Consider the following 15392-nt stretch of genomic DNA (forward strand, 5'->3'; position numbering starts at 1 on the left):
TGAGAGGCTCCACCCACCAGCTGACTCAAACGAATGCAGACACCTACAACCTAACAGTGGGTGGAGTCTGGGGGCTCTTATAGAATAAGAGGAAGGATTGTGAACCCCCAAAGGGAATAGAAACTCCACAGAAAGAGCACAGTCAACTAACCTGGACCCTTGGGTCCCTTGAGACTGAACCATCAACCAAAGAACATACAGGGGCTTGACCTAGGCATACCTGCACATATGTAGCAGATGTACAGCTTGGTCTTCATGTGTGTCTAAATAAGTGGAACGGGACCTATCCCAAAAGCTGTTGCCTATTGGTGCTATATGTTCTTCTAGCTTCTTGTGGCCTCAGTGGATGAGGATGTGCCTAACCTCAAAGACTTTTTGTGCCAGGGTTGGGGAATACCTGGGCAGCCCCACCTGGTCAGAGGAGAAAGGTATGGGAGACAGATTTTGGGAGGGAGTGACCTGGAAGGGCAGTGAGCTGGATGTAAAGTGAATAAGTAACAAACAAAGCAGAAAAATGGCATTAACGGGAAGAATGGTCTATAAGCAGGTAAGTGGAGGGAGAAATTAATTTGGTCTTAAGGCCCTGCCACTGAGCTTGCATAGCTTTTCTCTTGACTGGATTTCAACCTATGCAAATGTAGAAGAGGCATTTCACCCAGAGATACTCAAGATGTTTAGGACATGCTACATAGCTGCACAACTGTTAACATCTGTCCTTAGCAGAGTCTTGTCTTTTTCTCCAATTTCATCTCTTCATCTCCCTCACCATGCCAGAGAGACTCTTCTTTTCCCCTTTTATTTATTCTCTTTTTTTTTTTTTCGGGGAGCGGGGGCAATCTTGCTAAGTAGCCCAGGCTTGTGATCGTTCTGCCACAATCCTCCAACTGCTGGGATTACAGATATGGACCTGCACACCTGGCTTTTATTTCAATTTATGTTCAAATTGAAATACATGTGGTGGCCATCACTGGAAAGAGAGGCCCATTGGACATGCAAACTTTATATGCCCCAGTACAGGGGAACACCAGGGCCCAAAAAAAAAAAAAAAAAAAAAAAAAAAAAAAACTGGAAATGGGTGGGGGGGAGGGTATGGGGGACTTTTGGGATAGCATTGGAAATGTAATTGAGGAAAAGATGTAATAAAAAATATTTTAAAAAAAAAGAGATTTAAATTAAAAAAAAAAAAAAAAAGAAATACATGTGGGCTGGCAGGATGGGTCACTGGGTAAGCACACTTGCTGCCATGCCTGATTAAATGCCTGAGACTTACATTCTAGGAGAAAACCAACTCCCACAAATTGTCCTCTGATATTCACATTTACATAGTATTATATGACATCTATGACTTTAAGAAATGTAATTTTTAATTTAAAATGAGTAAAATACTTGCTGTTCTTTATTACCTCAGAAAGATTACTAATCCTATATAATAATCAAAATAACATCGAAATATCACTAATAACAAATTCTATTCTCTCTCTGATTTTAGTTGCACTTCTTGTTACTCTAATAATGTTTCATATACTAAGAATATCTAAAAGGCAGGAGAGAAAGTAGTTATAATTAGTGCCAGTAGGCAACATTCACTAACCACTTAGGGTCAATCACTACTGATCCATATATTTCCTAATACTCTGTTGTGTTGTATTTATTCATGCTTAGGAAACTGGCAATACCGGAGTGGTGGTGGTACATGCCTTTAATCACAGCAGTCATGGGTCAGAGAGGCAGGCAGATCTCTTGAGTTCAAGGCTAGCCTAGTCTACAGAGTGAGTTCCAGGACATCTAGGAATACACAGAGAAACCCTGTCATTAAAAAACCAGAAAGTGGGGAGCAGGAGAAAGAAGAAAGGAAGGAAGGAAGTTTAGGCATGTTCTAAAGATCACAGATAGTAAATGGAAGAGAGAATAACTGAGTCAGGCCAACTCCTTCCAGATCCTGTGTTTAATATCACAGAATTGTGCTGTATTTCATCCCTACTTTCTAAAAAGCAGGTTACTAGCAGCGAGTTCTAAAAGGAAATACTGACTATATCTAAGCAAAACACCTTCATATATGCAAATATTGATGAATATATTTGGCAATAATAATATATACATAATAGGACTTGTGATTATAATTTTTACTATGTAGGGATATTAATAAAAGCAATAATATAGAAAAATATTTACACAACTTAATGTTTGTAGTACTATTTAATGAGTAATGGATTCATCATAGACATTTCATATTAAGTCAGATCCCTAAGTCAGTATTTAAGTTTTTAGCAAAAATAATTAGTAAATTGTAACTTCCTCCAGCCTAAAGCAGGCTGGTTCAGACTTTAGGCCACTGAGGCAGACCACCTGCGGTGCAGCTCTTCTGACTCAGTTGGTTTCCTTTGTGTGACACTGCCTGCCACCTGCTGAGAGGCTGAATTGGTCCTCCCAAGATTTTCCTGGGTTAACTGTAACCTGTGAAATTGGCGACTTACTGCTAAAAGGCTGTGTTGACAACTTGGCATCAGGACATCAAGAAACTCAGCGGGGCAGGGGATGGGTTTCCCCCTTTATAAGCACAGATTTTTATTAAACTTTTGAGCCTTGATCAGGAACCTTGTCTTGGCTTCCATTTTTCTCTCAACCTCCTAGTTTCTGTCTTTTCAGCCCCAGTTTGCCTCCCAGGAGTAACCCTGGTCCATGTGAGCCAGGGGATGGCTCCCAACAGTAAATTAGCACAGATCCCTTCTAGAATGCACTGACCATGATAGGAGCTAAAAAGATTTACATTAAACTATATAAAAATATCTTACCAAATGACACTCCATGGTTTCTCAATTGCTGGTCATGTTTCTTGGATAAGTTGAAAATACTTGCTGCATAGTTTTTCAAGGCTTTTGCATAGTCTTGAATGTTGAAAGGAATGACCACAGAGTCTGCAAGCTCATATACCAATGCTCCTCGTAACTGAGCCACAGACAGCTGCTTTTTAAATGTGGGGTCATAAAAGTTCTGTACTAATTCAAACGTCTCATAGATGGTATGATATACAGGATAGCTACTGTATTTATCTGTTTTCTAAAATGGAGGAGTTGAGAAATAAACAAAAATTAAATGTTCAATTTATAGTATTTTAATCATAGAAATAATTAAAAATACATGTATGACAGCCCTGATTTCACCAATTTAACAAATTTAAAATCTAAACAGAGCCAAAATGCTCAGTGATTTGTATTTTTATATTTCTGTCTTTATATTATATGTAACCATCATTCAACCTTTTAGTCTTAATAAATAAAGAAATATGTATTCAAACCAGAACAATAAAAATTATGAACTGATCAAGGGTATAAAAAGTTCTGGGTAGCTTAATGTTTACAGAGCTCAAAGGTAATGCATTATTTTTCTAACCAAATAGTGTTCAATCAAATGCTGTTAGCCCTTGATAACATCCTGGGAGTATCTGTAATGAACACGTTAACACATGTTACTATAATGTAGAAGTAGAGTGAGGTCTTTGGTCTCTGTATCCTAACTGTAGTTTTTTACCATCTTCTATCTTTTTACAGGACTGTCGTTCTTACTGCTACTTGTTCACAAAAATTCCATCCTGATTCATCATCCTCAACCCCACTTCTTCCAGTCCTGTGTTTCTAATGTACTGTATTCCTGAATACTATCCAACTTTGTTCAAACTGGTGACAGAGTGTAATATTGAACAGAGTGATAAAAAGCTAAGTCACACTTTTCATGCACAGTTGACCCATGATTCACATAGAAGTTTGGGAGAACCAACTTAATTGCCATATAGTTGAAAGTACATGTGTCAAACTACTAATAATATAAGCAACATATATTTTGTATGCTCGGTTGTTGGGGGAGTTTCCCTGTTTCCCTAATTGTTGACTGGCAAAATAAAGATGGCAGAAGCTGGGCAAAAGAGAAGGCAGGATTTCCGGGCAGGACAGGAAGAGGGGAGGGAGAGGATTCGAGTCAGACAAACGGGGAGTGGATAAGGAGCTCCAGAAGTGTAGGTTTCTCCGGGCACCAATAGTTTGTGGCCTCTGCAGGCAATGGTGAAGCCCATGGAGGATTGGCAGGATATTCTTCGTCCAGCCTTTTAGTTATTTGATCAGTTTTAAAATATAAAGTCTCCAATGTTTTACGTTCACGGGGCTAAAAAGTGCTGGGTAAGATTCTGGTGGCCATTGGTGGTGGCAAGACCAGCAGCTGGGGTGGGTAGAGCACGAGCCACGGCTCCAGGTGTCCTCAGGAGGAAGGGGCAGGTGGAAGTGGAGCCAGCAGAGGCTGTGTCTCAGAGCTATGTCCTGAGGGGCCACAGCACTGGGCAAGGAGACCGGGCAAGGGGAAGTGTGTTTTCAAAAATTACATACAACACTCTGTGCATTCTGTATGGTGAAAATATGAAAGACCCATGAAAGATCACTTTTTACTATAATATGCAACTTGCTAGAGAAGTAAAGAGCTCAAGCACAGACGATTAGTGTCACATGGCACTTTCGGGAAATACTACAAATAATCACACCACACCACAAGTGTGTGACAGGACATAGCCATAAAACTACTTTAGTAGTATATTGTGTACTATATTTAGGTTTTTTTGTTGTTTGTTTTTTTGTTTTTAAAGATTTATTTATTATTATATCTAAGTACACTGTAGCTGTCTTCAGAAGCACCAGAAGAGGGCATCAGATCTCATTACGGGTGGTTGTGAGCCCCTATATTTAGTTTTATACAGTTATAACTTAATGTGACATCTTTACATTTACTTACAATTCATTATATGCAAATGGTACCATGTATAATTATGTACACAACTTGGATAATTTAAATTTTTGCATTAATTTATATATATTTCATGGCAGTAAAAGATGAGATACACTTATCTACATATATTTTATATAAAATTGGCCTACCTTTTCTTTATCTTCATATTTCTAGAGTATGTAATCTGTAATTTTTTCCAAATTGTAGGAAAATCTCAAACAATATTTGCATGTAAAAGGACCATTTAAACCCAGGTTATTTGGTGGTCAGCTGTAGTAAATAGTGAATATTAACATACAGTGCTTATTTATCTAATTTGCACTATTCTGGTTCTATCTTTGCTTCTTTCTCATTGGCTGTATTTTAGATAGTCAAATTGCATCCAATGTGCATTATGTACATGCCAAATATCAGTATATTGTACTTTGGGCTTGGAATTGACTAATATTTAAAGAATCTAAGTCTACTAATGTTTGACATATAACTTGTGACGTTATCAAAATAACATAGCACATGTTCACCATATCTAAGTACTTGCAATCATCAGAACAGTTGAATGACAGTGAGATAGACTATCCAGTACAAACTAGTGAAAAGACAAACATTAAAATGTGGAAGAAACTTGCTTTATTCACTACCCACAGACCTTGCCTCATGATAGGTAACAATGGGAATATATGGAAGGGCAACTGATAACACTCAACCCTAGCTCAGCATGTTCCTCAAACAAAACATTTCCACTAAGGGGGAAAAGCACCAAACCAAACCAAACCAAACCAAACCAAACCAAAGCAACAATAACAATAAAAGCATATAAGAGGTGGAGAGGTGGCTCAGCAGTTAAAAGCAATGAATGCTCTTCCAGAGGTCCTAAGTTCAACCCCCAGCAGCCACATGGTGGCTCACAACCATCTGTAATGGGATCTGATGTCCTCCTCTGGTGTGTCCGAAGGTAGCTACACTGTACTCATTCATAAAATAAATAAATAAAATTTAAAATATATATAAGATCTACATAATTAGACTACAAAATAAGATTTTACTTATTTATTTTTAAGTTAGAGTTTAGTCCAGGTTGATGTTAAACTCTGTGTAACCAAGGATGACCTTGACTTTTTTTTTTTTTTTTTTTTTTTTAATTTTTCGAGACAGGGTTTCTCTGTGTGGCCCTGGCTGTCCTGGAACTCACTCTGTAGACCAGGCTGGTCTGGAACTCGAACAAGACGTGCAACACCACTGCCCGGCAAACCTTGACTTTCTGTTCCACATTGGTTTCGATCCAAGTACTTAGATTTCAGGGATGTCCTAACGTATTCCATTTTAGGAAATGGAACCAAGGGCTTCATGCATCCTAGGCAAGCACTCTACTAACTGAGCTACATCCCCAGAACAAAATAAGATTTTTCCTACAAATTTTGTTTTGAGAAAAGGGTATAAATGATTAGCATGTATAACCAGCTACAAATCTGGCATTTCTGTATGAATTACCATTTCACTGGAAAACCTTAGTGGTACTGAATTCACAGAACAGCCCACTCCCTTACATAGTATGTCTACAAAGGAGCAGGAGCATGCAGTCTGTCTGTATGCCTGGAATTCTTGGGTCCTGTGTCCACCTATTGACTGATGCCAATTACAATTCATATTAGTAAAATGTTGCTATGGTTTACATATGGAATATCTGCTGCACACTCCATAACCCCAAAAAGAAACTTGTGAGTTCAAGTACTCCAGTGTGACACTCTTAAAATGTCTTAAGTGTTAAAGGAAATGGATGAAGCTTGAAATCATCATGTTAAACAAAATAAACCATACAGAGAATAACAAGAATGGAATGTTTTCTCTACATACAGACATCTAAATGTAAAGAAAAGACATGAAAGTAGATGAAAGACTGGGGGATTATGATGGGATGAAGAAAGTACAAGAGGGGATAAGCAAGCATCATTACAGTTCCTTGTATACATATATGAAAATGTCATAACAAAACCCACTATTTCATAGTTAAAATGAACTGTCCTCAGAAAAAGATATTGAGGAAATGCCCTTGAAGAGTAAGCGCTAATCCAACCTCTTCCAATCTCTCTTTGCTTCCTGTCTGCTCTAAGGTGAGCAGCTTTCCTCACTATATCTGCCCACCATGATGTGCTGACTCACCACAATCCCACAAGTACCAAGATAAACATTATAGACTGAGACCATTGAAACCATGAACCAAAACAATATTTTTAGGAGATGATTATTTCAGATATCTTGTTAAAGTAATGAAGAGTTAACACATGCACTGCATATTAGAAAAGATTACATGGCTTACCTTGTTCTTAGTGTAGCGAGCTCTGCCTGAAGCAATTCCAAGTCTTTGGAAGTAAGCCTCAAAATCACTCCCAGATCCCAGCTTATTGATTCTAGGTATAGAATATGTGCATAAAATAATAAATAGTGCCAAGTCAAACAGATGGGAAAACGAATCCTACTTCAAGAGTAGCTAAGAATTTTCATAGCAAATTATTATAGGAATTAGTAAAAGTTAAACAATCTTGAAGCTTTTCTATTATTTGCTAGAATATTAATGTGATAAGCTCACTGAATATGACCAGAGTTTGGCAGTACTGTAGAACACTACAGCCAAAAAAAAAAAAAAAATTTAATGAACAGAAAGGTTAAAACCACTTAATGAACCATTTTCATAGTCCACCTCAAGCTGTGTACAGAAAGAGTCTATTATTTTCTGCTGAATAAGCATATGAAACTTTTATAATGGGACAAACACATTTAAAGTTTTGTTTTTGTTTTTGTTTTTGTTCTTTCCAAGACTGATTTAGGGACCAGCAAGCTAGCTTAGAGGATAATGACACTTGCCAATAAGCCAAGTGTTATATGAAAGGACACAGACATACCCACATACAGAGAAACAGAGAGAAAGAGACAGAGTCAGAGAGACAAAGAGGGAAAAAGAGCGAGAAAGTGAAAATAAATAGCACAATGCCCAGATCTCATCACAAAATACACATAGTATCCTGAAATATCAAGGTAGTACCCCCCAACATATATATACATACATATATATATATACATATATATGTATATATATATATATATATATATACATACAGAGAGAGAATGAATGAATGAGAATCCATCAGTTCAGCTAGTGAGAATTACTTAGATAAATCCCAGGATGCAATTCAAAGAACAGTGATAAATTTCATCAAAATTTCAAAGGGTTTAAGAAAGAAAGAAGTAGCTCAGTGAACTTAAAAAGAATAAATGCCTGAGTAATCTCTCATAAAATACAAATGTAAGACTGAAATTATGGCGACAATCCAGATTGTGAAAACAACATTCAATAAAGAGAAACATTGAAGAGGACTATACTGGCTGGTTTTGTGTCAACTTGACACAAGCTGGAATTATCACAGAGAAAGGAGCTTCAGGTGAGGAAATGCCTATATGAGATCCAGCTATAAGGCATTTTCTCAATTAGTGATCAAGGGGGGAGGGTCTCTGGTGGGTGGGACCATCTCTGGGCTGGTAGTCTTGGGTTCTATAAGAAAACAAGCTGAGCAAGCCAGAGGAAACAAGTCAGTAAGAAACACCTTTCCATGGCCTCTGCATCAACTCCTACTTCCTAATGTTCTTGAGTTCCAGTCCTGACTTCCTTTAGTGATGAACAGCAATGTGGAAATGTAAGCTGAATAAATCCTTTCCTCCCCATCTTGCTTCTTGGTCATAATGTTTGTGCAGGAATAGAAACCCTAAGACAAGGACTATAGCAGAAATGAAGACAGTATTGAAAAAACAAAATGACACTCAGCTAGAAGGACAAAAATAAGAGAAATACAAAATTAAATGACATAATATATCAAATGGACCTAGAAGATATCTATTAAAAATCCAGGAAAACACTGAAGAAAATATATTTAACTAAACAAGCACAGGAACACTCTTTTTCCCATATTCTTGGTTCAAAACAAATTCTTACAAAATCAGAAAATTTGAAATATTCCATGTAACATCTCTGACAAAAGAAATCTAAAACCAATAGTGAACAAAACCCTAATAAATACACAAATTCATGGAGATTAAACAACGTATTACTGAGTTATGAATGCATACAAGAAGAAATCAAAAGAAAACATTTCCTGGAATTAAGTGAAAATCAAAATATTACAATACCACAAAATCTCTGAGGGATCCTAGGACCTAAAAGCAGTCCTATGCAATTTAAACCTCTAAGTGTCAACATTCAAAAGTCAGAAAGTACATAAATTATTTAATGATGCCATTCTCTAATTTAGAAAAAAAAAAAAAAGAACAAAGTCAGCAGCAAGAAATAATAAAATTCAGAACAGAAAGTAATGAAATGAAAAAAGAAAGGAAGGATGGAAGGAAAGAAGGAAGGAAGCAAGAAAGAGAAAAAAAATCCAAAAAAAAAAAAAAGATGATGAATTGAAAAGTTGGCCCTTTGAGAAGATAAAAAAGATCAACAGACTCTTAGCCCTATTAACTCCACCCCCACAAAAAAGAAAAGAAAACAAAACAAAACCAGAACTAATTTAACAGAAATCAGAAATGAACAGTGAAACATTAAAACAGACATCAAAAAATAAGAATATTATATGGGAATAATTTAATAGCTTGTATTCCAATAATTTTGAAAACCTAAAAGAAATGGATATATTTCTGTGTTCATCTAAATCACCAAAATTATGCCAGTAAGATAAGAGATGGACAGGTTAAAGAGACCACAGCAAATAAGGATTTTGAAATAGTTATAAAAAGACCACCAATTATAAGAAGTCCTTGGCAAGAAGGATCAAAAGAGAATTCTGTAAGAGTATCAAAGAAGACCTTAACTATTCTATAAAATAGAACCAGAGTGTTCCCAAACTCCTTCCATGAAGCCGGTATCACTCTAATACCCGAATCAGATAAAGGTGTAGCAAATAGAAGAAAACCTCAAGTCAACATTTTCTGATGAACATAGTCAATAAAATATGGGTAAAACAAATACAGACATGCATCAAAAATGTTACCCATTATGACCAAGTTGGCTCTGTCTCTGAGATGCCGAGATGGTTCAACATACAAAGTCAAAATATGTCATATGGCAAAGAAATTGACAGAAAAGGTACAATCACACTTAATAGATACAGAAAATCCAGCATTTCTTTGCCAAAATTCAGCATGCCTTGATGATAAAAGTCATAGAATGAGTGGGACTGGAGAGAACAAACCCACAACCAGCATCATTCTAAATGGAGAAAAAAAATTAAAGAAATCCCAGGGATTTATGCTATCACTACTTCTTTTCAATATTGTGTTAGAAGCACTAGATGGAGTTATAATGAAAGAGAAGGAAATTATCAGAACACAAATAGGAACGAAATCAAACTATCCCTTTTAGAAGATGACATAATATGATACTTAGAGATCTCTATAATTCGACCAGAAAACTTATAGAAATTTTAAACAGTTTCAGGAATGTCACAGGATACAGTACAGAAAACAATGCCTGATCAACAGGGGAGCCCAGTCCCAACTAATATATCTACAACACAACCCCTGAACCTAAGGCTCAGGGATCATTGTGGAAAAGGAGAGAGGAAGGTTTTAAGATCCAGAGAACAGGAAATGCCAGAAAATCTACTCCCAGGAAGTCTCACCAACATGGCTGCCTAAATATGGAAAACACCTGTAGATATGCTAATATTGGAAGAAGAAAAGCTTAAGAAGGATTAGCCATAGACAAAAACCTCCAGACAACTAAGAAAAGATGAGAGCAGAAGATAGTCTTCTCCCAGGAAACAACACACCAACTGGTCATTCAGAACCAAATGGCCAGTCCAGAAAAAATAAACAGCTCATGCTGTATAGATTGAATTGTTTGTGCACATCTACACACAGACATATATGTAACACCAATTAAAGATAAAGAGACCATGGATTTAAAAGAGTACATGGGAAAGGCTGGAGGGAAGAAAGGAAAGGGGGAAATGGAGTAATTATATATTTTAAAGAAAACTTTAGAAAATAGAATGAAGTCATAAACACTTTCCACTAATTTTAGGAATTGCCATTCTGTAATCATTGTAATAAAAACGGATAAACATATAATAAATTCAAAAAGTTACTACAGCATGAATGAGATAAGGTAAAAAGAGTAAAAATCTAAACTGATTACAGGAAAGCACACAAATAGGTGGTTATTGATAATGTTCCTTTATTAAATATAAAATAAAAATACAGGAATCTAAGGAGATGACTCAGTAGACAAAGTGCTTGCTATGCACAGTTCACATAAAAGCCAGTCTTAGCCACTCACATCTCAAACCCCAGTGTTGGGAGTCAGAGGCAGAGACAATTAGGTACTGGAAATTCACAACCACACCAGATGATTCAATGAATCATCTACCATGAAAAAGTAAAAATGAGTAAGGTTGAGCAGGTGGAGAGATGGCTCAGTGACTGAAAGCACACACATACAAATCTTCTAGAGGACATGAGTTCAGTTCCCAGGAATCATATCAGGTGGCTCAAAACTGGATGTAAATTCCAGTTTTAGTTTATCCAACTTACTTAACCTCCAAGGGCACATGTATATACCCACACAGATACACATATACACATATAATTTAAAAATAAATCTTTTTATAAAATTAAAAGATAAGTTGGAAATCAATGAAAGAAAATACCCAGCATCAACCAACACACACATAAATACACCATGTACACACAACACACACACACACATAAATACACCATGTACACACAACACATACACACACACAAATATGCATATACATATGCATATCCAAACACATGAACACACACAATACATTTTTACATTATTATCACACAGTTACACTATTATTTAAAGCACTTACTACATATCTGAAATTAAAGTTACATAAGAATGTTAGATAATGAGAAATATATAGCAAAATCACCATATGCATCATCTTACTTATACTCATATGTGTATGTATGTATGTATGTATGTATGTATGTAACATGATGTTTAGATTCCCACAAAAGGGCTGGTGAGATGGCTCAGTGGGTAAGAGCACTGGACTGCTCTTCCAAAGGTCCAGGGTTCAAATCCCAGCAACCACATGGTGGCTCACAACCATCCAAAACGAGATCTGACTCCCTCTTCTGGAGTGTCTGAAGACAGCTACAGTGTACTTAGATTCCCACAAAAGCCAGAAGAAACTATTGGATCCTCTGGGTGCTGGGAACTGAACTTGGGTCTTCTAGTAGATAGTAGAGCAGCAAGCACTCTTAATTGCTGAGCCATGTGTCAAGCCACCACAAAATCAGTTTAATTGAAAAATTTCAAAACAATATTTATCTGTGTTACACTGCACATCAAAAACAAAAACAAAAAACATGTCTGAAGCCAGCCAGCTAAGGTGGTACACAACTTTAATCTCAGCACTTGGGAGGGAGAGGCAGGCGGATGTCTGTGAATTCAAGGCCAGTCTGGACTATGAAGTGAGACCAGGACTCCAAGGCCTCTGTTACATAGAGAAAGCCTGTCTTGAAAAAGCAAAGCAAAGTAAAACCAAAACAACAACAACAACAACAACAAAACGTGTTTGAGATGATTAGTAAGCAAAACAGCAGCTGAGTGGACAGCTTTATTAAATCCATTTAAATTATTAATGAGCCATCCAAGAATTGCATGTTTGGAGAAGCAAGAGAAAAGGGGAATCCTTATTTATATTTATCCCAGGGTAGAAAATCTGCATACATGAATTTACCTAGGACACTCTTTATTTTCAGGTGAAGGGTCTTTTTCCAGCCAGCTTTCATAAAGTGATTTACTTTCAAAACCATCATCAGGACTGGAGATCTAGAAAATCAATCAGCGGGTATCAGGATCTGGAGCAAGTATATAACCAATATAACTCTATGTGCACATTAGTATCAACTTTCATTGCGTGGATACATGTCATGTTCTAGTATACAAAAATATGCTTTGCAACTGATAAGAAAAAAACTATCAAGCCAGGCGGTGGTGGCATATGCCTTCAATCCCAGCACTCAGGAGGCAGACGCAGGCAGATTTCTGAGTTCAAGGCCAGCCTGGTTTATAAAGTGAGTTTGAGAACAGCCAAAACTATACAGAGAAACCCTGTCTCAAAAAACAAAAACAAACAAACAAAAAAGGAGTAGAAAAAAAATAAATAAAAAGAAAAAACTAGCTCAAATACTTCATTTACGATGGCTGTTGTTGATAACTTTGCCAATTACTTAAAAGGCAATTTCATTTTTTTAACATTTTAAATAAAATTTTTAAATTGTTTCGGTAAAGATAGTGGAGAAAATGTACATATATTTAATAAATTCCTTTTATCCAACCAGACAAGCTCTTGCTTTGCTGGAAAATAAGTCAGCAGTAGTAGTACTTAGAGTTTTTAAATTATGCTTAAGCAAAGCAGCATTTTTTTTTTTTTTACTGTGAGGAAAGGGGAGCCCTTGTACACTGTACAGTTATACACTTATATACTACAGGTGTGGAGTTTTCTCAAAATCAAAGATAGATCTGCATCTAACTCAGCTACACAAGCCCTGCACATATGCCCAAACACCTAACAATAAAGATACTTGTATATTTGTGTTCATTGCTGCCCTCTTCACAGTAGCTAGAGATGGAATCGAAGTAGATGCCCTTCAACTTATAAAGCAGGCAATGAAATAATGAAGAAATGAAATAATAAATAAATAAATAAAAATAAAGTCTGCAATGAAATAAAATAATAAATGAAAATATGGGACATATATAAAACGCAATTCCATTTAACACCAAAGAAAATTAAAATTTGTAGGAAAGTGAACAGAATTGGGGGGAAAACTAGTCTAAATGAGGTAATTCAGGCCCAGAAAGCCAAATACCATGAGTTGATATATATGTATGTATGTGTGTGTGTGTATATATATATATCATACCTTTGAGTTTAATTTTGTATTTAACCACCAAACCCAGACACTATTGCATATGCCAGAAAGATTTTGCTGATAGGACCCTGATATAGGTGTCTTGTGTGCGGTTATGCCAGTGCCTGGCAAATACAGAAGTGGATGCTCACAGTAATTTATTGGATGGAACACAGGGCCCCTAATGAAGGTGCTAGAGAAAGTACCCTAGGAGCTAAAGGGGTCTGTAACCCTATAGGAGGAATAAGAATATGAACTAACCAGAACCCCCCAGAGCTTGTGTCTTTAGTTGCATATGTAGCAGAGGATGGCCTAATTGGCCATCAATGGGAGGAGAGGTCCTTGGTCTTGCAAAGATTATATGCCTCAGAACAGGGGAAAGCCTAGGCCAGGAAGCGGGAGTGGGTGGGTTGAAGAGCAGGGTGTGTGTGGGGGGGAGGCGGTTATAGGGGACTTTCAGAGAGGAAACTAGGAAAAGGGGATAGCATTTGAGATGTAAATGAAGAAAATATCTAATAATAATTTAAAAAAAGAAAAGAATATGGCTGAGGAATGGCTCAGCAGCTAAGCAGCACTTGCTTTTCTTGCAAAGGACCCAGTTTCAATTCTCAAGACCCACTTGGTAGTTCACAGCATTCTATAACTCCAATTCCAAGGGATTTAATACCTTCTTCTGGTCTCTGTGGGCATTGCATGCACATGGTATACATACAGACATTCAAACAAAACACTCATATACATTAAAACAAATCTTAAAAGAGTTTGAATAGACATAGATACCTTATATAACAAGTGGATAATGCCAACTCTAGAAACCAACACAATCAAAACTCTCAGAGCTAAGAAGGGGAACGAACACAAGCTTCCACCCCTAACGAAGAAGCTATCTCCAATTAATATCCACTTACAAAGGAAAAATTAGTTTTCCCCCCTGGTGTCTTGGTGTACATATTAACCACGCTTAAGGGTAGGCCTGATGTCCAGCAGTACATGGCTAACTCAAAATGAATTCAATTATATTTTTTCATATTGTTTTGTTTGGATATTTTTCTTTTGTGAGTGCATGTTTCCTGTGCTTTTTCTTTGATTTTTTTTTTCATTTTGGTTTGCTCTATTTGCTTGCTAGTTTTTGGTTTGGGTGGGTTTTTGGAGGGTTCTTTGGATTTTTTTGTTTTGTTATTTTGTTCATTTGTATTTAATCTTAATTTGTTTGTTGTTTTATTTTGATTTTGTTATATTTTGAGAGCAAGAGAGAAATACTGAGGAGAGAGAGAACAAAGGCATAGAGTTGGGAGGGTAAGGGGTTTGGAACAGAAAAACTGTGACCAAAATAATTTTCATGAAAATAAAATTCATTTAAAAGAAAGAAAGAAGAAAGAAACTCGCAATACCAAGAGTGGAGTCTCTCCCTATGATTTTTTGGTCTGGAAAGTGCAAGAAGCCTCCCCATGCCCCAACAACATAGGTTATTAGTGTCACTCTGGTTGATACATTAGTTACTTTCCTATTCTTCTGATGAAGCATCATGAGCAAGCCAACTAATAGAAGAAAGCCTATTTGGACTTACAATTTTAGAAGATTAAGAGACTGCAGCTGGAGAAGAAGCTGAGGAGTCACGTCTTGAACAGCAAGCATGAAACAGAGAAAGCAAACCAGGAGTAGGGCAAGACCTTAAGGCTCCT

The 15392-nt window shown here is 36.7% G+C and overlaps 1 protein-coding gene across 1 annotated transcript in view; it reads right to left on the bottom strand.

Moving 5' to 3' along the window:
- The window catches only part of Naalad2 (N-acetylated alpha-linked acidic dipeptidase 2), a 69142-nt gene that overhangs the window by 7377 nt on the left and 46373 nt on the right, over positions 1-15392 (bottom strand). The window contains exons 16-18 of the mRNA XM_021172007.3: positions 12534-12625; positions 7082-7172; positions 2793-3057 (exon numbers count right to left, since the gene is read on the bottom strand). Coding sequence (XP_021027666.1) covers positions 2793-3057; positions 7082-7172; positions 12534-12625 — 448 coding nt within the window. The remainder of the gene's footprint in view (positions 1-2792; positions 3058-7081; positions 7173-12533; positions 12626-15392) is intronic.

The sequence above is a fragment of the Mus caroli genome, unplaced genomic scaffold (genome assembly GCF_978045245.1).
Source record: "Mus caroli unplaced genomic scaffold, Mus_caroli_1 scaffold_11, whole genome shotgun sequence".
In the NCBI taxonomy this organism is placed as follows: Eukaryota; Metazoa; Chordata; class Mammalia; order Rodentia; family Muridae; genus Mus; species Mus caroli.